The sequence below is a fragment of the Phoenix dactylifera genome, chromosome 4, assembly GCF_009389715.1.
Source record: "Phoenix dactylifera cultivar Barhee BC4 chromosome 4, palm_55x_up_171113_PBpolish2nd_filt_p, whole genome shotgun sequence".
NCBI classification, from domain to species: domain Eukaryota; kingdom Viridiplantae; phylum Streptophyta; class Magnoliopsida; order Arecales; family Arecaceae; genus Phoenix; species Phoenix dactylifera.
Window position 1 is genome coordinate 33,085,370 of NC_052395.1, and position 20,101 is coordinate 33,105,470.

The following is a 20,101-nucleotide window of genomic DNA, read 5'->3' on the forward strand; positions in this document are numbered from 1 at the left end:
CCATTCGGGTCGGATCGGGGCCATGTATAATCCAGACCCAACCCAAAAAATTTAGGTACGATTCTACTTCGGGTTGAATCCGGTTCATGTCAATCCATTCATGGCTTCAAAACTTGTATTTGCACCTCTGCGGGCTGCAGCCCGTGGGCCCAACAAATTTTACAGATTCAGATCGGTTACATTGGATTGTAGAATTGAAAATCTACCAAATTTTAAATAAGTTAGGTCAAGCCAGATCGGATCCAAATCCGATCTGAAAAATAGAACGGATCCAATTTTAGAATCCGATCCAGCCCTATGGTCCTTCAAAATGGGCCGGATCTAAGCTGGTCGGATCAGATCGGGTTACAGTTCAATCCAACCCATTTGCAGTCTTAATCAGCACCATTCATTTGATCTCATATCTACTCGTACGGAGGCTCCTGTATGGTACCAAAGTCCTTAATGCCACGTCACTACAACTATTTCAAGATGTCCGGCACCAATTCGCAATTGCCAAGGATCGCCATTTGACGATTGTTAAGCCTAAACTCATGCGGCGCTCCCAACTTGCGGTCGAATTCCTTGACCATTAAAGCCGGCATCTGTATCTCCGGATTCTACGAGGAGACCTCTTTAGGTCTTATATTAGATCATATTGGATCCGTGGAAAGGGGCGGGGAAGAAAGAGAGGGGAAGAGATGAAGGAGATGAGCTCAACCGCAAGCGACCCGAGGCAGCCATCGACGGCGAGGCCCTACGTGGCTCCGACGCTATCTCCGCAAGATCTCCCCATCGACTACTCCGGATTCTTCGCCGTGATCTTCGGAGTCACCGGCGTCATGTTACGAGTACGCACTCTATCGATCCTTCTAAAGCCTCCCTTTCTTATAGAATTCAAGCTTCCTTTTTTAAGCTCCTAAATTATATGTGTTTAGATTTTAGTCTTTTCTCCGGATTTTGTTCTTTATTAGTTCCCTAGCGTTTTATTCTTCTCTTTTGTAAAAAATTTCAATTTCATCGCAGATCTGTTAAACATATAAGTTGCGTTTTTATTTTATTACATTTCGATTGTTTCGTCAAAGTCAAAATCAAGAGGAAGGATGTGACGGTGAATAGGGATTCACAAAATCACCCTGAGCACTTTTCTTTTTTTTTTCTTTTTTTTTTTTTTTTGCTTTTTTCATTCTTGTTTCCTTCTCCAAGGTTTAGGAGAATTGTGCAGACCGTTTCCAAATTGAAATCGAAGAAAGCCATAAAGCTGCTCAAAACTTTGATAAAAATTAGGAATTTAGTAGAAAATAAGGTAAGTATGGCAATACTACCAGTTCCTATGAACAAATGGAGGCACAAACTATTGCAAATTGGAGTAAGGATGATGTTGATTTATCGAGAATATTGAGACTTTTAGCTAGTTCTGTGTTGCTGGACCTTCAGTTGAACTAGCTATGGCATAGCTTATTGAATGGACCTTTTCAAAGATTCTTTAATAAACATGCCCCTACCATCACCAGCAAGAGTATAGGTGCGGTTTGTTTAGAAGCTTTGTCATGTGGCTAATGCCTCAAGCTTGTGAATTTTCTAGCTTTCTTATTTAGCATTAGAAACTATCATAGTTAATATCAAAGTAGACTAAATAAAAGAAATGCTTTGGTAACACAGAAACCTAACCCAACGGGAAAAACAGGGCAGCACAGTGAATCTGTAATTGCTCCTCCATTTGGCAACCTGTGTGGTGCCAGTTGAAAGGAAGAAAACCTTTGTAGCTTTATTGTATGAAATTTCTTTATTACCGTACCACTGCTCTTAAAATTGGCATTAAAAAACATTTTGTCCACATTTTATTTTATGTTAAAGTTAATAAACAGAAACAGGGAGCATAAATATTGTAGTGTCAAAACTGCTCTGGGACAATACCCATTTAATTTTGTGCAAGAGGATTTTTCTTTCACAAAAAAAAAACTTATTTGGCTTTCAGAATTTAAGAATGGATGGAATTGACATCTATTTTGAAGTTCCAATTCCCTTTACCCTTCCCCCTGTACCTTTTTTTTATTATTAAAGTGCATGAGAAAATTAGATGTTTACTCTCACTGTAGTCCGGAGTCAGGACTATGTAGCATGGTCTTGACTGTTGATGATGTCAAGTTGAGATGAAAGTTACCTGATCAAGGCATCTATTTTGGTAAGACTGAGTCCTGCTACCTATGTTGCTCATCTTCTTCTTTTTTGTCCTATGTTCATGTTTTCTTCCAGGTGTTTTAAGCTGAGAATGCTGATATGACTATCGAACATTGATCCTGTCTAGGTCTAAATTCATCATATTTACTAGATGCTTTGGAAATATTAGGAAAAGTGTATTGGATGCTGAGGCATTCTTCATGAATATCCTTGTGCACATGCATTTTCCAGCTCTCCCGTGCTGGTTCAACTGCTTGTAATGATTGGCCAACAGAGGCTGTGGCAATAAATATTTTATTTGCAATTGTAACTTCTATGAACAAATTCATCATGCCTGGTCTTGCATTGATATTCAGTAACTCTGTTGCTTATGCTGTACTTCTGATTTACAATGCATATTCAGAACACTAATAATTTTTTGGTGAAGGGTTGGTGATAGTTGTTAATAGTCTGAATTGTTGGGATTTGCTATCAGAGGTGAATGTGTAACTAAATTTTGGCTGCTGTGGTCCAATCTAGAACCAATTACAATGTTTCTAGTGGTCTTTGTGATGATATTAATTGACTTGAGATGCTTCCACACTTAAAAAGCACATTTATTAATTTGGGATGAATTTCAATTTTTAGGTTCTCTCTATTCATGCATGTATATGTGCATGCAAACACACATGTATATATAAATATGTGCGTGTTTGTGTTTGCTATTTTTCTTTTTCTTTGACTTGTTTAATCCAAAAACCATTCGCTCTTAAGTCGATAGAAACATTCCAATCCCCAAAAATAAAACTACGAATTTATTATTTTATTCTATTTTTATTAATTATTTGATTATTAGAGTTTAATCAAAAATTCAAACAGAAGTAGTTGTACACTATCTAATATAATATTTGCATAATAAATTATGCTATAATATAGTAGAAACTTATATGATGTGTAACTTTATTTCCAATCATATAGTTTTACTATGGAATGATTATGGTGACGTATTAATATTTTGTATACATATTTTATTCACATCAAGTTTTAAAGTAACAACCATTTTAACAGTTTGAGTCCCCTTTGTTATGTGATATTCATAATGATTGGAAGATAATAACAGCCATTATAATGGGTTATTTAGTGTTATATGGGTCTCAATAAGGTAAATAAAGACCATTTTCATAGATATTATTCTGTATTCGATTTTCTATATCAATTTTTCATCCAAAAGTGAGGGTGAGCCTTGCACAATAGTAAGGTTATTCCATTGTGATCTAGGTGTGATAGGTTCGAAACACATAAACAGCTTCTTCGCTTGTGGGGTAAGTCTGGGTACATTTGACCCTCCTCAAATTGTGCAATGGTGGGAACCTTGTGCACTGGGTTGCTCTTTTTAATTTTCATCAAAGAGTGATTATATGAATTGAAAAATAATAATTTTCTATCAAGGGAACAATGCTGACAAATAACATAATTATTTTTAGAAATCACACATTTTAGGACAAATAATTGCCACTAAATGCATCAATAAAGTTGCTGGTAGGGTTCCATTATAATGGGATAACCATGTTATCTAAATCTTTGTTCACAAACTAATATTTAAATTGATAAACTTTGTTATAAAGATATAATAAATTATAGTTTTGATTATGGTTCTCCTTGTAAACATGTTTTTGCACTTACATTTTCACTAGTATATATAGTCTGTGTAAATCGTATAAGTCTTTGAAGCCTTGAACTTCAAGTCAACTCATTATTGTAGTTCTATAGTCTACTCAAGTGTTGGAATATAGTAGTAGAAGCAGCATTTTTTGAGTTTTCTATGGATTTATTTATTTTCTGTCAATGTTTTGGTTCAAGAACGAGCAAATGTCTGCTTGGTGCTCGGTGATTATGATGATGATACTGATATAGACATGCTCTGTCATGAAGATACTTGAGTTTATCTAGTTAACCTCTTTTTTGTGTTTTTGTTTCACTGCATTTTCCCCCAATCGCATGGTTAGAACTTCGAACAAGCTCACTAATTTGATTGGAATTGTTACACCTATGATCTTAATAAATTTTTCTCCTCCTGTGTGTGCAGTACAAGCTTTGCTCTTGGCTGGCCATAATTTTTTGTGCTCAGTCTCTTGCAAATATGAAGAATCTTGAAAATGATCTCAAACAGATATCTATGGCTATGATGTAAGTAATGCTTTCAAGTTTTGTTCCTTCTAGCTTTCTATTTAGATCATTGTTTGTTTCTGCCTAAATGGTTTGTCAGTAAAAGATCTTTATTATTAATTCATTATTGAATTCTATTTGCAGCTTTCTTCCATTTCATTTTTCCAGAATGTAGCTTAGCTAGGAGCGTGCGTAATTTTTATTTAAACTTAGCATAGAATGAGATATCACATTATGCTGCTATGAATTTTAGAGTTCTCATCCATTAATTGGTTGATAAACAAAGCATGGAGTCAATATTGGAAATGTAGTATATTCCTTTGTGGTTCTCATGGTAAGTTTGAATATGTCTAGGTAAATTACGATTTCTTTTTCATGTTTTGCCTCTCCATTTTTTTGATATAGATACACTTTACAGTTTAAGGAGAGTACAAGTGTCCACAGTGTTCCTTAAGCCAATGATTAGAAGGTTTGAGAACGGATACATAATGCAGTCCTTCAGAGTTAAGCGAACTGTTATTCCCAACTCCATATGTGATCCCTACATGACATGATTTGTGGCTTAAAAACCCATACCCATCATTGACCTTGGAGAACTTTCAAACATATGCTCCTTTTGTGAGATTGTCTAAGGATGACCTTGGTTCAAGTCCTCTCCACCCTCATTGCTAAAGCCACTTTTGTCTGACAGCTGTGCTTACATGGACTGTCTTCACTTGTCAAATAATTACCTTCTTGGTGATTTTGCATGTTTTACTCCATCACCTTGACCATCAGTATCTTGGCAGCGTGGAAGCAAACAATGGATTGGTAAGAAAAACTAGAATGAAGTCTTCGTTTCCAGTTGGGAAGTCTAATTTTGAGCTGGTAAATCACAAGGTCTGAACTCTGAAACTTGGATGTAGAGCTTACCCGCAGCTGCATGTCATAGATGTTAGTACATCTCTCCACCCTTTTTGAAAAATCACTATAATGAAAGCAGCTGCCACTTACTATCAAAAAAGAAAGCATCTGCCACCTGATAGCCCCTGACGTGTTTTATAGAAATTGATGGAAGGCACAAAGCCATTTCATAGCATCATAACATGAACTTAAGGTGTACAGAGACTTGCTTTTGGAGTGGAACATAATCATTTGTCATTGACATACTAAATGATACTTTCTCCTCTCTCCAGTCCAAGGTTTAAAATCATGGCTATTGTTGCTGGAAATTGGACCCGAGGGCGGCCGTCGGCTGAGGAGGAGGAGCTCCGGCGCTGGGACGGCAGGAGGAGGCGGTCCGTCGGCGGGCGGCGTCCTTCGGAGGACCTGCAAGAAGCCGGTGGCCGGGGTTTCCGGCGCCGACCCTCCGATGCTTAAGTCAAAGAGGGCTAATGTGTAAGGGGAGAGAGGAGATGGACTGTATGTAGAAGTCCGAAGCCTCCCCTGGGAGGAAGAAGCTTCCCTTTTTATAGGAAGAGTGGCAGGGTTATCTGTGATGTGACTGGGCGAATTAATGGGTCACCGTCACGATTGGACGTGGGCGTGTGAAGTAATGAGTTGCCGTGGATGGCCCGTTTCCATCATGGGAGGAGATGGCGCGTAGCCGGAGCTTGCTTGTGGCGCGCAGTGCAGTACATTCTTGGGAATGGTGAGGCGTTGACAGTCGTAGCAGGGTATGGTTCCTGATTGATATGTCGTGGCGTGGCCGACAAGTAAAGCATGGTGCGGTGAGGCTGCTGCAGGGCATGGCCGCAGCATATAGACGACGAGGTCGGCCTTCTGAGGTCAGCTTTCTGAGCTCGGCAGCCTTCTGTGCTCGGCCTTCTGGTCTCGGCCTTCTGAGCTCGGCAGCCTTCTGAGCTCGGCAGCCTTCTGTGCTCGGCCTGCTGTGCTCGGCCTTCTATGCTCGGCCTGCTGTGCTCGGCCTTCTGAGCTCGGCAGCCTTCTGTGCTCGGCAGCCTTCTGTGCTCGGCAGCCTTCTGGTCTCGGCCTGCTGTGCTCGGCCTTCTGAGCTCGGCTCGCTATCGGATTTGGATGCTTTAATTGTATTTGTGGGGTGGTCCATTTTTTTTCCAACACTACCCCCCGACTTCCGAGTTTGAGTTGCTTTTTGGCTCGGGCGAAGGAAGTAGTCCAGTCGTCGATCATCCTATAATATAGCCAAATATGTATAGAGATGTACGTGCCAAGTAGGGTGTACCTCTAATGCAGTTGGAGTTAAGTGCTTCAGGTTGACTCAGCGGCCTTCTTTGGCTTGTGGTCGACTCAGCAGCGCCCCCACTCAGATCGGGGCGTGTTGGAGATGTAGATATCCGGAGACGCGGACCTTGTCCGTTGGTGACCGTGCGGCCCCACTCAGATCGGGGCGACGTTGGAGATGTAGATATCCGGAGACGACGGACCTTGTCCGTTGGCGACCGTGCGCCCCCACTCAGATCAGGGCGATGTTGGAGATGTAGATATTCGGAGACGGCGGACCTTGTCCGTTGGCGACCGTGCACCCTCACTCAGATCGGGGCGACGTTGGAGATGTAGATTTTCGCAGGTCAGCTTTTGCCTTCTCCGACCTGGGAATATATTGAATATTGAAATTATTTAAAGCCGAAGTGACGTCTCGTACCTTTTGGAGGCATTTTGACGACTCCCGAGCTTCGAAGTCCCTCAGGACTTGGCTTAGCACCGGCGGAGAGTCGTTGGAGACCCTTAGGAGATAGGCGTTGAGTTCTGGGCTGCGGCACTGCCCTCCAAGGCCACAGAGTCGTCGATATGTAGTATATAGGAGCTATATTGAGAGAGTCTTCTTCTCCATGTTAAGCTCGGCCAGTGGAGAACTGCACGAGGGGGTGGCAGATAGGGACCGCAGCTCGGAGAGAGCCTGGTCGGCCAATAATAGCGTTGAAGGCCGAGCCGACCTGGGCTACAAAAAAGTTTAGCTTCACAGTACTTTCTCGGGGGGCGCGCGCAGCCGTGATTAGCAGGCCGAGAATCCCTTTCGCCGGTACGGGACCTACTGTGAAGCCGGCCAGAGGGTTGCTCATCTTCTCCAGTTGTTTTACAACCATTGGAAGGCATCAAGAAACAAGATGTTCGTAGTGCTTTTATTATCCACAAGTCCTTTTACGTCAGATTTTGCAATAACTACAGCATGGCTATTAGGGGTTTCAACACTCTTTTGGTCTTCATAAAGGGAGCTCTGGGTCCTGTTCTTCTGGCTGCCCCCTTTTAGTCATGGACGAACCAACCCAGTCGACCTCGGCGGATGAGTGCCTCGATCTCGTCACGGAGCCGGTAGCAATCTTCCGTGTCGTGGCCGTAATTTCGGTGGAAGCGACAGTACTTCTTCGAGTGCTTCTGCAACTCTGATGGCCATGTTTTTGGGGGAGGTCGGAGGTAGCCCTGACCCTCAATTTCCATGAGGATCTCGGCTCGGTTGGATGTGAGGGGAGTGTATTCCTCGAATTTTTGGAGGGAAAACCTCTGCCGAGCTGGACTTTTGGGCCGAGGAGGATTATCCTCATGCCATGGGGATCTGCTGCTTAGTTGGGAGCGCTTCTTTTGCATCTTGGCAGGTCGCTCGACTGCTTTCCGCCGAGAGGCCATGGCTTCCTCAGCTTTGGCGTACTTGCGAGCTCGGGCCAACATTTCAACAAAGTCGGCATGGAAGCTCTTCTCAATCGAGAAGACAAATTTGTAGGACCGATCTCCAGTCTTCAATGCTGACATTGCAATTGACTGGTCGAGATCGCGAACCTCCCACGTTGCAGCGGTGAAACGGTCGATGTAGTCTTTAAGGGACTTTCCTTCCTTTTGCTTGATATTGAGGAGAGAATCCGATGTTCGCCGCTGGTGTCGGCTGGCAGCGAAGTTGGCAGCGAACTGCCTGCCGAGCTGCTCAAAGGAGGATACAGTGCTCGGCTTCAGACCGGAGAACCAAAGTCGAGCCGACTCCTCGGAGGGTTGCAGGGAAGGCTTTGCAGAGCAAGGCCTCCGAGGACCCTTGCAATGCCATAAGGGCTCGATAGCTCTCCAAGTGATCAAGGGGGTCGGTGGTCCCGTTGTAAGGCTCTATCTCAGGCATTTTGAACCTCGGTGGGACCGGCTCATCTTCGATCTGGCGAGAGAAAGGTGACTTGGTGGTGAACTCAAAGTCATCTTCACGCCTTGCTTTCTGGCTGTGGAGCGCCTCGATCTGCCGCTCGAGTTTCTCGATCTTTCTGCCGAGCTCGGGTGGGACTCTTGTTGCAGCTCGGCATGGGGCAGGCCCCGCCTCAGATGGGTGCTTCCGGGCTCGAGGCGTCAGGCTTCGGCGTGAGCTCGCAGGATAATGGATGCGCGACAAGCCCTCCCGGCTCGAGGGTCGAGCTCGGTGGGAGCTTTGGTGGTGGCGACGCTCTACAGAAAAATGACGTTGCGAGCGGCGTCCTGAGGACTCATGGTTGTGAGGAGGGAGTAGAGGCTGGTCTTCTACTTGCTGTAGGCCTCGAACGGCCATAGTGAGTGTTTGTACTTGTTGAACAAGCAGGTTGAACTCCTCTGGTTGGACCTGAGGGACTTGATCCGCCGGAGGCATTAGTGGCGAGTTCTGGACTGAATGTCTAGGACTTGGTGCGGGACGCCGTGAGGCGTTGGAGGCCCCTTTGCTCCTTAGCTTCATGGTCACGACTCGGGCCCTTCCTCTAGCGTCAACTGTTGCTGGAAATTGGACCCGAGGGCGGCCGTCGGCTGAGGAGGAGGAGCTCCGGCGCTGGGACGGCAGGAGGAGGCGGTCCGTTGGTGGGCGGCGTCCTCCGGGGGACCTGCAAGAAGCCGGTGGCCGGGGTTTCCGGCGCCGGCCCTCCGATGCTTAAGTTAGAGGGGGCTAATGTGTAAGGGGAGAGAGGAGAGGGACTGTATGCAGGAGTCCGAAGCCTCCCCTGGGAGGAAGAAGCTTCTCTTTTTATAGGAAGAGTGGCAGGGTTACTTGTGATGTGACTGGGCGAATTAATGAGTTACCGTCACGATTGGACGTGGGCGTGTGAAGTAATGAGTCGCCGTGGATGGCTCGTTCCCATCATGGGAAGAGATGGCGCGTAGCCGGAGCTTGCTTGTGGCGCGCAGTGCAGTACATTCTTGGGAATGGTGAGGCGTTGACAGTCGTAGCAGAATATGGTTCCTGATTGATATGTCGTGGCGTGGCCGGCAAGTAAAGCATGGTGCGGTGAGGCTGCTGCAGGGCATGGCCGCAGCATATAGACGACGAGGTCGGCCTTCTGAGGTCAGCTCGGCTTTCTGTGCTCGGCCTTTTGAGCTCGGCAGCCTTCTGTGCTCAGCCTTCTGTGCTCGGCCTTCTAGTCTCGGCCTTCTGAGCTCGGCAGCCTTCTGGTCTCGGCCTGCTGTGCTCGGTCTTCTGTGCTCGGCCTGCTGTGCTCGGCCTTCTATGCTCGGCCTGCTGTGCTCGGCCTTCTGTGCTTGACCTTCTGAGCTCGGCAGCCTTCTGTGCTCGGCCTTCTGAGCTCGGCAGCCTTCTGAGCTCGGCAGCCTTCTGGTCTCGGCCTGCTGTGCTCGGCCTTCTGAGCTCGGCTCGCTGTCGGATTTGGGTGCTTTAATTGTATTTGTAGGGTGGTCCAATTTTTCCCCCAACAGCTGTTATAGCATTATAAGAGCTGTTATTGTGGTACTGGCTGCCCCCAGTCAGTCCAACCAACTTCCTTGGAAACCTGTACCATGAAAATATTGAAAAAAGCAATTTGATCCATATGTAGTTTATCTGTACATGATTCATTAACCTCTGATCCATTTTAACACTCTGTTAAGGATTCCAACTTTGTAAGAATTTAAGCTTCAAGTGGGATTCTTTTTAAAATATTTTTAGATAAAATTCTTTGTTTATCAAATATGAAACAACTCCACCTTTCTTAATCTGGTCACCAACACCTTCAAAATACTATGTGAGGCCAACATGTCTGGTTTCTTCCCACTTTCCTTTAAAGGACATAATCTGGTAGTCGAACATTGAGCTTGAGCACCACCTCACTCAATCTGGTCACCAGCACCTTGGAGATGATCTACAAAGGTTTTTGGTCCATAGACCCCAAAATATTCTCTCTATATAACACGTGCACACAAGCATGAATTGGTTCATTCAAATCAAAGCGATAGAAGGCAGCCTTCTTCGGAAAATTTATGCTTGCCACTGAATGTAATTCAAAAAAATCATCTCAGAGAACAGCTGTTACAGATTAGTAAGTTTTAAGTTGCTGTAAGGCTCTTAGAACAAGTAATTTCTGTTTGTGCAACTCCTTGGGCCAGGTGCTTGATTTGAATGATTTTTTTATTCGATATTCTACCCAATCAATTTGTTGATAACGTGTATGTTAATCATTCAACCATTCTGGTTGATACAGTTATTTTAATAGGTTATGTTGGGGAGCGGATGGGGACCCGAAACTTTAGTCCTACATCGGTTGAATAGCGGAAAAGATTGTGCCTAATAAGGAGGGGCAACCCCTTCCCTTCAGAGGTGCCTTTTTAAAGGACCAAGCCGTGAGGGGAGCGTGGACCCATAAGAGCGGACACCGCTCAAAGGAGTCCATCCCCAAAGTGGACAATACCTTTCGAGAGGATGCAATCCATTTTCCTGCTCTAACAGATGGCGCTAGAGGAAGGGCCCCACCGTAACTTTTCCGCACGAATCCTTCCCGCTAGGGGGGCTAGTGTTGGGGGGCGGATGGGGACCTGGGACTTTAGTCCCACATCGGTTGAGTAGCGGAAAGGATTGTGTCTTATAAGGAGGGGCCAACCCATTCCCTTCGGAGATGCCTTTTTAAAGGACAAAGCCGTGAGGGGAGCGTGGACCCATAAGAGCGGACACCGCCCAAGGGAGTCCATCCCTAAATCTGACAATACCTCTCGAGGGGACGCGATCCGTTTCCCTGCTCTAACAGGTTTCTTTAAGATTGTGCTTTCACTGTATTAGCTGTGCATTTAAGTCTCTATCTTCAGGGACTGACTAATAGCCTCTTCACCCCTTTCTACTCTTGCCATGTTCAGCAGAATGACAAAAACTGCACCACTAAGGTAGATTTCACATATAGGATTCTAACCAGTAATGTAAGTCTTTTCGTGTATCAGTTGGTCGTTTTAGGTCCTAGTTCTGTATCACTCAGGAATGAGAAACCAATTATGGAAAGGGTAAACATCACATGGGGAGCCAATCATAAATTCCCAAATCTTGAATAAAACCTACTTTGGCCCATGAAATCAACTATATAGACAGGATAATATTTTTGACTAAGGTTAAAATTAATAGAAGGTTATCGTGTCATTATGTCTAGCAACAATACCCTCTCTGTAGATTGATCGATCTTAAACATAATCGAGCCTCCCAAATGATTTGTTTCATACTGGGGCCTGAAAACTTATATAAATGATGCACATTCTCATGCACCTTGCCTATGCTGGCAATCTGAGGAGTTTCCATTTACTGAGACGTTACAAGATCATTTTGCTTGTTGACATCATTTGGACTTCAGAGTGAAGGAGTTCGACACACGATGTCTTATGAAATGGGTGCTATCCTGTTAATTTATGCAGTTTAGGTAATCTTTGAAAAAAAATTGATCAACACCAGCAGCAGATGAAAGAAGATACTGTATCATAATCTTTTCTTCCTTTTTCTATCAATTTCTGCCATTTTATTTCTTTTCCTTAATGCTATGAAAGTACTAAAAGAAACTCTCTTGTTTTTTGAACATATCCAAAGTAAGGAAGGATGATACCTTATTTCAGGCTTGAAGCAATATATTTAATGTCCTTGATATTTCATGTGGTTGGCAGTACTTTTCTGCAGCATGTACTTTATGTACTTTATATCTAAATGCCATGCTGTAAAGCTGCTGGACCTTTAAAACGAGCTACTTTTCATTTTGATGGTATGCCTAATTCTGTTGTTACTCAATAATGTATTCCATGAATAGTTCCCTGAGAATAGGCAAATTAACAAAAGTGAAGAAAGTATTGTTCAATATCAAAATATTAAGATGAATATACTAATGACTCAATCTCTATCAGGTTTGCGATTATGGGTTTAGTTACAAATTACTTCGGCCCTTCTCGTTTAGCCAGCAAACAGCAATAATTTCAGTCCATGACGCGCAGTTATCTGCTATCATCTTTCGGACAATTTGTTGGATCTTAGTATGGAGATTGAGCATCTGTATTTCTTGTCATATACTGGGATTAGACTATTCTAAAAGGTGCTCAATGGTGCTTCCTTGAGAGTATAACTTTGTATTGGCAGTGCATGGTGATCAAATTGATTTGGTTGTATTCGTACTGATTTCAAGCTTTGTGCATTGCCCATCTCTTAGTTGGATAGCCCTGACAGTTTGCGTGGTAATTTTATCACAGTTTGTTTTTCTCTGGCAGCAAATTAACTTGCATGAGTATAGTTGTTGATCACCTATTTTGTTACAGGCAGCATGGTTTTGCTGTTTCAGGTACCAATCAGCAGACCTGCATCTGACTTCAGTCAAAGCAAATGCTGTTTCAAGATTGGAAAGCTTAAACACATGGTCCTTTGTCTGATGGTTATTTCATAATTAATCCTTTTTGTTTCGTCCTATAGACTGATTTACATCAGTTTCTATACATAGTTATGCAGGGGCAGGGGCAGGGTAAAGGGTCAGTGTATACCCCCTTCTCCCCTTCAATACATGCCTCATCTCAGGCCCCACCATCACCTCTTTTTCCATTTCCCTCACAATTAAAATGCTCTCTTCCCCTCCAGGTTGCACTGTTTGGGCTCACCTAGGCTTTTAGATTCTCATTCATCCAACAATATCTAGTCCCACGGTCTCCCATTCATCCCAGTCTTTAAACCCACGATCTCACGGATGCATATTATCAGTTTCCTGTTCAGTGAGACTGTCGAAAACAAATTGTGACATTTGAATAATTTCAAGAACAAACTGAAATAAAAAAATGTAGCTATTTTAAATTTTTTTTGGCAGATCTTGATCCCTGTAAATGCTTGATGATGCCATGATCATTGATTGGATTTTGTGACATTCTTGTTTGCATTTCATGTATTGCTTGTTCTGTTAAGGATACGACTAATATTTTCTCATTTGTAGCGAAGAAGCCTGTCTCTAACTCTCTTTTGTTCAAATCGTTTTTTTTTTCTTTTTTGATAACATCTTTTGTTCAAACCTTAATCCAAAGATTCTGAGTGTCCTGTTGCAGCGGCAGCTTAAACTCTCCATGAAAGCCTAATGATTGTAAAATTTGTTTCATTCCATCCTATCATGAGGGGATACCATGATGGATGAGTTTTTAAGCCGACCAGTTTTCTGACCTGTTTCGTGACAACCTTTGGAACACCATGTAAAAGTCTCGCTTTCGATTTTTGATAAAATAAATCGATAAAGATAAGGAAAAAGAATGAATCTTTACAAAACAAATGCTAAAACTAGGAAAATAAAAAGGAACGAGAGGTGCTATGCCCAGTCTTTCTGGATAGCAGCGAGGGTTAAAGAAGTGATACACCGATGGTTAAATAAGCGATCAAATAAATCAAGAAACACGAAGATAGAGGTTAAAGGAGGGTCAGGGATAGAAAGAGGCATGGGTACCATTGTGGAGGAGAAGAACATATGTCGAAGAAGTGAAGGAAGGCAACGAAGAAGCAAGGGGGCAGGTGTGCCAAGTAGCAAAATGGAAAAAGTGATAAAGCTATGGAGGAGAGACCCCTAATGTGTCCGAAGAACCTCTTTAGAGCGCTGAACAGCATAGATGGCGATTCAGTCGGCAGCCCTTTAAGGAGCTACAGTCCTCTACCATCCAGCAGAGGTTTTCATCCCTCCGTCCCTCATCCCTATCCGGTCAATCGCCGTCGTGAGTCCCCCTCTCACACCTCTTCTCTCAAAATCCCAAGCAATCTCCAATCACCACTCTAGCTTGAAGCCAAGCAGACATGCAACACACCTCTCATGGGCTCCCCCGCCGCCTTTGCAGGCTCCCTCCGTATTATCTTCTTCCCCCTAATGAGCTCGGCCACATGATCCCAACAGTCGACATGGCCTGCCTTTTCGTCACCTGCGGCGTCAGCTCAACCATCGCCCCCATGCAGCCCTCCTCCTCCTCGTCCTCCACTCCCTCCTCTCCTCCCATTTCTCTCTCGGCCTCAGCAGGGGTGACCCAATGCATTTGGAGGCCTATGACAAATTCAGTAAATGAGGCCTTTTTTTAAATAATAAATTTTTTTAATAAATACAAAATACTTAGAAAAATGATATGAAAATAAATAGCTGTCAAGTACACTATTTCAACAAAGATGCATGAATCTAACAAAGATAGACAAAAAGGCTCTTCAGTTTAACATAATTTTTGAATGGAAGCACAGAAAAGTAATTACTCTAAAGGTCCATGAAACTGATTAAATAACTGAGGTAATGCTTGGCAATACTGTTTGCCATGCCAAGCAAGAGCAGAATAGGAAAAAGTTATCCCATGGCACTTCATGGTCAAGGTAAAGGAAAGAATTTGTTCAGAAAGGGACCCCTCTATAAGAGAAAGTAGAGGCATTATGGGAAATTCACTCCATCTAATTTATAAAAGTCCCATCCCGCCATCTCCCCTTCAAGCGAGTACCCAAGCAGCAACTGCAACATCACAGCACAGCAGCCATTCAACCCCCCCTCCTTCCATCTCTCTCTCTACCAACCAAGAGGGGAGAAGAAACAGAGAGGAGAAAATTAAAAGAATCTCTACCCTCCAAGAAGTCCATCTCCAATCCCCCTATCTTTCTTTCTGATGGCCCAGCTGGATCAGGAGTAATGTGAGGGAAGGAAAACCAAGACCAAAACCAAAAAAGAGAAGGGAGGAAAGATGAGAGTGGCTTCAGACATGTGTATCAAGCCAACCAAATCCCTCCTCTCTCTCCACCCAAAACAAAACTACTGTCCCCAACTTCCCAAATTGCCCCTCTGCAAGCCAGGAAACTCTCCACCTCCCTTCCATCAAGAGGGAAGACTTGTAGTCAGCTCCTGTTCCCGTTTTATATGGGGCCTTTGCTTTTTTTTGGTCACGATCAGACATAGAAAACAGAGCAAGAAACCTCCCTCCCTTTCTCTCTCTCTCTCTCTCTCTCTCTCTCTCTCTCCTCTCTTTATTTCATCGCAAGTCGGTGCCTTTTTGCCTTCTTCCTTTCTTCTGTGGTTATATTCTCTTTGCCTCCGGAGGCTTTCCTTTGAGGCCGGCCCTAGGCCTCAGCCTCGACTCTATCCCCCCCCGGCGATTGGATTTTGGAGTAGGTCACCATTTTGAGAGAAGAGTGGTAGCATATTGAAGGGAAGTTTGGGTTTTTTTTTATTTCATGCCATGGACACGTAGCAGGCGAGTACAGAATTTGCGAGACCCATGCTGGCTCTACCCTCCTTATTTTCTAGCTTCTCTCAGTTCCTTAGGATTCATCCAGATTCAGTGATGTGGTTTATTAATGTATGCTAATAACAATTATTGGAATGATAGATGTCTCTTTCTAGTGGACTGGAATGATAAATATCTCTTTCTAGTGGCAAGCCAGTCAGTAGTTCATGTATAGTGCTATCCGTGTAACCAACAGAGGCGAAACTGTTTTCACATAATTTATCAATCTTCATCGATTGTTGCTCCTTTTTTTTTTGCTAAAACGGAAGTATCATACATAACGTATACGGATACAACTAAGAAAGTCAAAAGCAATACATCATGGAGAGCACTAGGCAACTCCACCTCGCCCATCCATACATGGTCCTCTGAGTGGTCAGCAACAAAGGAAGCCATGTAATCTGCGGCCCCATTGGCCTCCCTGAATACATGTCTCACTTGAATCACCATCCTATCACAAACCATGGCCCAGATGTCTCTCATGGAAATCGAAACTCATCAACGCCCTTCGTAAGAAACACCACCAGATCCTATCGTATGCTCGCTCCATATTGAGCTTCATGGCCCTAAACCGCCGCCGTGAAGCTTGCTGCAAATTCCACATCATCTCCTGGGCTATCATAATGTTGTCGGTAATGCTGCGGCTCCCGACAAAAGCTCCCTGCTCCGAACAAATCAGATGAGGAAGGAGGGGCTGCAACCTTCCAACCCACACCTTGCCACCACCTTGTAAAGGGTGGTACAAAGGTTGATGGGCCTGAAATGGCTGGGCTCCATCGCATCCTACCGCTTTGAGATCAAGATGATAAAAGTCGCCTTCCAATCATCTGCCATAACCGCTGACCTAAAAAATAGCTAAACTGCCTCCACCACCGTTCTCCCAACAATACCCTAATATCTCCTAAAGAGAAAGCGGGGGGGGGGGGGGGGGGGGGGGGGGGGCCTCAGGCCCAGGGGCCTTGTCCTTCCCCAACGCCCAAACTGCCTTCCTGATCTTCACTGATGGCCCCACCACCGTGTCTAGGAATGGGAAGACTGCCCCGCTATCCGAGCCCTCCTCGGTCCATCTCAACCGAAAGAAGTCAACCAGGAGACGTCTGATCGAGCTCTCCTCCAGTCGTGACCCCGCTCCATCCCTCAGGGATCATGCTCCTCTGTCTCCTAACGATGGTAGACTGGTGGAAAAATCGGGTGTTCCTATCCCCCTCCCGCAACCACTAGATCTTGGATTTCTGCCTCTAAAGCACCTCCTGCTACCTCAGAAGAGAATGATGCTCCGCAAGCCTCTGCCGAAGATAGCACATATCATCCTCGGGGAGAACTCCCAAACTATCCTCCCTCCCCTGCAACTCCAAAATGGACGCCTCCACCTCCTCCAATCTCCTGAATATGTCCCCACAAACTCGCGATTCCATCTTCATAGTCTGCGCTTGGTAAGCTCCAACCTGTAAGAGATCCACTGCATGGCATCATCCCGTACCGGCATCACCCAGGCCTATCGCACAACCTTCCAAGAGTGGGGGTACTCCAACCACAGTCTCTCGAAGCGGAATGGAAGGTGGTGGTGTGACTGGTCGACTGTGGAGAGCAGAAGTGGATAATGGTCAGAAGTAATCCAAGCAAGGTGGCGCACCTGGAAAGCCGGAAACTGCTGAATCCAGTATGGCGACGCTACGGCCATGTCGATCCTCTCCCACACCCTGGCATGGCCCTCTCTGTTATTACACCATATAAACTGCGCCTCCGTGAAGCCAAGGTCCATCAAGTAGTTCCTGGATAGAAATTTACTAAACTCCCTCCTCTTAGCCTTATCAGTGTACACATTGCCCCCTCTCTTCTTAGCCAGCTCCACAATGCAGTTGAAGTCCCCAACCAACAGAGTAGGGGCCCCCTAGGCTACAATAGTGGATGCCTCCTCTCATAGAGCTTTCCTTAACATGTAGTTAGGACAAGCATACACACTGCAAAAAACCCATGGAGTAGCATTAGGTTTAGAAATTACCATGACCACTTGTTGGGGGCAGTTGCGTAACACATCCACCGTAGCCATCCCTCACTTCCACAATAGCAGGATACCCCTAGATAGCCCTCGTGACTCCACCGAGAAGGACTCCCAGGTGGCACTATAATGGCGCTGAATCTGTTGAAGACTCCGCCCAGACCTGGACCAATCTTCCAAAGGAGGATCTGAAGGAGGGTTTTGCTGCCCCCCTACAATTCTAAATCAAAATCTCATAAATCACTGTCAACGTGGGCACGGTCCACACCCGCAGAGCCGCCCCCCAATAAACGCCGGACCACCATTCTCCTCCAAACCCTCCATCTCCGATGCATTCACTATCGACATTAGTTGAAGGAGCAATTGAACGTGCTCCTCTTTCACAACTTCCACTAGCAATGTTTCCTGTGCCAAACGGCACGCTACAGGGCCTGAAACCAAGGGCTCGGGATGGGGGCACTCCACTCCCCCAAGATCATCCTCCCCAGCTGAATCCTTCCTACTTTCACCGGAGTTGGAGTCGGCCCCCACCACCGCCGGCGGAGGCTCCGCCGTCACCGCGAAGAGCTTTGCTAGACCCGCAACTGTAGAGAATGTTCGTACAATAGGGCGTCGGTCCAAGGGAGCCCTGGCTCCTCTTCCTCAGCCGCATGCGGCCGGCCGCCCTCACCTGCGGGCCGCTCGTGGGAGCTGGCCCTGCAGGTCTTGATGGGCCCGACCCGTTGACGCTCAGTTCAGGAGCTCCTCTGGCCTTGGGCGGGCTCCTGGGCCGCTTTAGAGGAGCTGGGCCTCGCCCAGCCGAAGTCGATGGGCCTGTAGGCCGGCCCGCAAGGCACTCTGAGTCAATTGGCCGAGTTGAAACGCTTGGCTTAGGGTCGGTGCCGAGTTGACCCGCAGGTTGACCCGCGAGTTGAACCCCGAGTTGACCCACGAGTTGACTCGTCCCTTTCGCTTGTGCGCCCCCACTGTCGGCTGGGATGCCCTTCTCTGGTGACCTCCTTCGGGCAACTTTGGTTGGCTTTTGCCATCCTTCCAAGTCCGCTGGGGACGCCGGCAAGGATGGCCTCCCACCGATGGAACAAGACCCTAGGTTTGTCGGGGCTGCGGCCTTCTCTTCGACCCCGCTCGCCTGCCTCCTCTGCCCCGCCCCGTTGAGGTCCCTGGGGAGCCGGATTCGGTTGGTGGCTGTTGCCCAAGGTGACAACCCAAGAGGGGGGGTGAATTGGGTTTTCTAAAAATTATGTTCCCTAATTTTTACTTTGAATAAAATGCAGCGGAATAATAAGATGTTATTTACTTAAGCTCTAGGCAATTACAAGTAAAGCAGTGGAAAATTAAGCTAGAGCAATTATACTATGGCTTTAGGGTGCAATTGATCTAAAATTAACTTTTAGTTGTATGATCAATTTTAATCTATGTGTATGGTAAGAATGGAGTGGAAGCTAAGCAAATTCTAAACAATCACTTATAACTCTATGGAAAACAAAGCTAGAAATATTACACAATCAAGCATGAATGTAAGGCATGAAATACAAGAGATAAGGCATCACAAACACAAAGATGTATAGTGGTTCGGTGCACCCCAGCACCTACATCCACTCCCCAAGACCTCTTGGAAATTTCACTATAATCCCTCAGATTACAGTCGGTTGTTTTACAAGCTCACAACCCAACTTGTTGTTTTGCGAGATCACAACGAACTCGGTCGGTTTTCACAGGCTCACCGACTAGAACCAACCGATTGTTTTCACGGGCTCACAATCCAACCCAGTTGGTTTTTCCAAAGGCTCACCAACCACAACCTTACAACGATTGTTTTCCGGGTTCACAATCAACCCAGTTGGTTTTTCCAAAGGCTCACCAACCACAACATTACAAAGTTGGTTTTTCCTTTGGCTCACCAACAAACCTTAACCCCTTGATTCAATCCCTTGATTGAATCAAGTTACAAGATAATAGAGCAAGAGTTTAAATCAAATACAAGCTTCTCAAATAAGCAAATATAGCAAATATAAATAAGTAAAGTAAAGAGATGAAGCCCTCAAACAAATTTGTAGATGGAGGAACTCGGCTTCTTCTTTACTTGACCTTCTTCTGATTTGGGACGAAGTAGAGGATCACCGAGGCAGCACACGGATGGAGAGGAAGCTTTGGGATTCACTTGGATGCTCTTCTTCTCTCTATTTTACTTTGAATGGCCCTTTTGTGCTTATGGGAGATTTTCCTTGTAATCTCTTTGAAATCTCTTCCCTAAATGTTCTATCCCACTTCCATACCTTCTTCCCTAGCTCTCCCCTTGATTTTATAGCTTTAGAGGGAGTGAGAACAAAAATCTAGCCGTTAGAGACAAAAATAGAGCCGTTGGAATCAAGAAAAAAACTAGCCGTTATGCCTCCCAGCGTGCTCGAG

The 20,101-nt window shown here is 45.1% G+C and overlaps 1 protein-coding gene across 1 annotated transcript; it reads left to right on the forward strand.

Annotated features, from left to right (window-relative positions):
• Positions 1-554: 554 nt before the first annotated feature.
• On the forward strand, positions 555-12,694 carry LOC103720070 (protein Asterix). Its single transcript, XM_008809604.4, has 3 exons — positions 555-830; positions 4,226-4,326; positions 12,337-12,694. The coding sequence occupies exons 1-3, from the start codon at positions 681-683 to the stop codon at positions 12,401-12,403; spliced, it is 318 nt and encodes a 105-aa protein (XP_008807826.1). The 5' UTR covers positions 555-680; the 3' UTR covers positions 12,404-12,694.
• Positions 12,695-20,101: the final 7,407 nt, after the last annotated feature.

What these genes read in the sequence shown, in the direction of transcription:
- LOC103720070 (XM_008809604.4), top strand. Translation starts at nt 681, where the DNA reads ATGAAGGAGATGAGCTCAACCGCAAGCGACCCGAGGCAGCCATCGACG. An exon ending in TCACCGGCGTCATGTTACGA is followed by an intron (nt 831 to 4,225) that starts GTACGCACTCTA and finishes CTGTGTGTGCAG; the next exon opens with TACAAGCTTTGCTCTTGGCT. An exon ending in CAGATATCTATGGCTATGAT is followed by an intron (nt 4,327 to 12,336) that starts GTAAGTAATGCT and finishes AATCTCTATCAG; the next exon opens with GTTTGCGATTATGGGTTTAG.